The sequence below is a fragment of the Zerene cesonia genome, chromosome 15 (assembly GCF_012273895.1).
Source record: "Zerene cesonia ecotype Mississippi chromosome 15, Zerene_cesonia_1.1, whole genome shotgun sequence".
Lineage (NCBI taxonomy): Eukaryota > Metazoa > Arthropoda > Insecta > Lepidoptera > Pieridae > Zerene > Zerene cesonia.
The window spans coordinates 6220277-6222550 of NC_052116.1; the positions used below are offsets into that span (position 1 = coordinate 6220277).

At 30.7% G+C, this 2274-nt stretch overlaps 1 protein-coding gene across 1 annotated transcript in view; it reads left to right on the top strand.

The window, feature by feature from the left end:
- The first annotated feature begins 293 nt into the window (after positions 1-293).
- The window catches only part of LOC119832464, a 4067-nt gene continuing 2086 nt past the window's right edge, over positions 294-2274 (top strand). The window contains exons 1-2 of the mRNA XM_038356132.1: positions 294-400; positions 1988-2086. Coding sequence (XP_038212060.1) covers positions 385-400; positions 1988-2086 — 115 coding nt within the window. The 5' untranslated portion in view covers positions 294-384. The remainder of the gene's footprint in view (positions 401-1987; positions 2087-2274) is intronic.

Consider the following 2274-nt stretch of genomic DNA (forward strand, 5'->3'; position numbering starts at 1 on the left):
GTCAATTATGATTGATTGAATTGATGTTATTGAAATAATATAAAATGTCCTATCTTTGAAGTTAAATCAAGCTCGCATGTTGTGTATTTTTTTTTTATTGGTTGAGAAGTTTAGAAGTCCGTCGTATCATGAACATATTAAGATCAAACAAAATATCATGCATCTATAAACGTATAATAGAATTTTAAAGTACAACGATGTATGTATCATATTTATTTATCTTTATAAACTTAAAAGGTTATAAATCTAATACAGGTAGATAAATCTACAAACAAACTTTCCTTTCTTTTCCAGGTTTCGAGACAAGACAGCACACGCTGTAATCTGGGAAAATCTCTGTGAGATTTGTGTTTTCTTCTAAAAATAACGCCTTTGAATTTAAAAATGGCGGTGGTAGTCGGTAAGTACAAAGCCAGAATCTTTGAATAGTAAAAACAAATCGGCTCAAAATTTTGAAATGACTGTACATTTTGCAGAATGGAGGTACATTCTGCTATAATACGTTAATATTTTCTTGTACGTGATTTTATGTTGCGTTTTTCGAAATTACTTACATTTAATAACATAGAACATAACTTATCCAACGATTTTAAAACAATATAAATTTGTAAATACGAATAGATTTAACCGCTAAAGTTTTGTTTCCTTAAAAACCTTTATATATTAAAAAATAAATGTGTTTAAAGAAAACATATTTTACACCTATAGATGGAGAGACTCTCGTCATCTTAACGTTCTTGTTAATGTTACATGAAAATTGGATTGGAGTTTTCATTTCATGATTGCTTAAGAACCAGAATATGCCATTTCAATTACGGGTTAAGCCCGGGAGTCAGTTGCTCATTACATGATAACCTGGTAATAATTCGAGCATGAATTTGTACGTGATACATACTGCATCGAACTCGCTTTGACGACACCGTGTCAATACTAGTAGCAAGTAGCGTCAAAAGCTGCGCTGCAAATTACTCCATTAATATTCTGTTAGTTTCATTCAAAGATAGTATACGTATCTGTATGTTATACGCTATACGAGTACGTTTCAGGGCCAGTGAGCAAAAATGTTGTTTGGACTGATATGTTCGTTATGTTTAACTTATTGTAGGTCAACGGGTTTACATATGGTTTAGAACGGTTCAACTCTTTCGAAGCTATTCTGCGATAAGAAAATCCAATAATTACGACCCATACTAAAGCACATTTTAATATACATACTTACATGAAATTAATGAAGATGATGGAAGATATGATTCTGTCAGAATGGGACGCGGGCACGTTGGAAAACTTTAATCAGTTTTTATCTATTTTTTAGTTAACAACGAATTTTTTTTCTATAGGTACATACCTAAATATTATATTATAACTGTTTTAAACATACACATGTATAAATAGTACCATTTTATTTGTCATATCTGTAGTGTGTATTAATATTTTACCCATCATTGTTTTTATTATGGGTATTGTATTAGATTAACAATATGTTCCCAAAATGTTAATAATCAACAATTTGTCCTCGAAAAACTTAAACTTTCATTATTCTTCAAATGTAATTTCATGATAACACTTGAACTGGTTTCATTGTTATGAAACTGAAGACCTCGGCTCAATAATGCATGTTTTAATTGTTCACTAAAACAATGCAATTCCGAAACACAATAAGGGGTATATGGTTTACGTAGTAGCTATTTAGTAGGTAATTTGTGGAATGGTTCGAATTTTAGGAACTGTATGTATTATTGATGAGTTTAACGGTACATAGGTTTGTTTATTTCTGAACTGAAAAAAATCGTTTCTCTTTACACTGTTATAATATTACCACAGATAACATAATACTGGTTTAATATTAAAAAGCATCGGTGTTTCCAAAGAGTAACTGTAATACTATACCTATCTTAAAAATTCACCGTCTAAGTTATTCCATCAAATGTTTTTCTTATTTTTGTGATACTATTTAAGTGCATTTAATTTGAATGCATTATTTATTCAGGTCGAATATATCTGCGAACCGGCGCAGTGCTCGTTCTAGCGGGCAGCGCGTCTGGAAGAGTCGCTGGCAAGATGGGCGGCTACTCGAATAAAATGGGAGGTATGTACAAATACTTACTATAATCTAAGGAAGGTAAACTAATCATTACAGATTATTATGCATATATATATAGCATTCAGTGTATATATATATGTAAAGGCAATTGACACTTAATGCTATATACTTAGTCTGGCCATAAATACTGTTACACTTAATTATAAAAAAATATTACATTTGAATTTCGAATC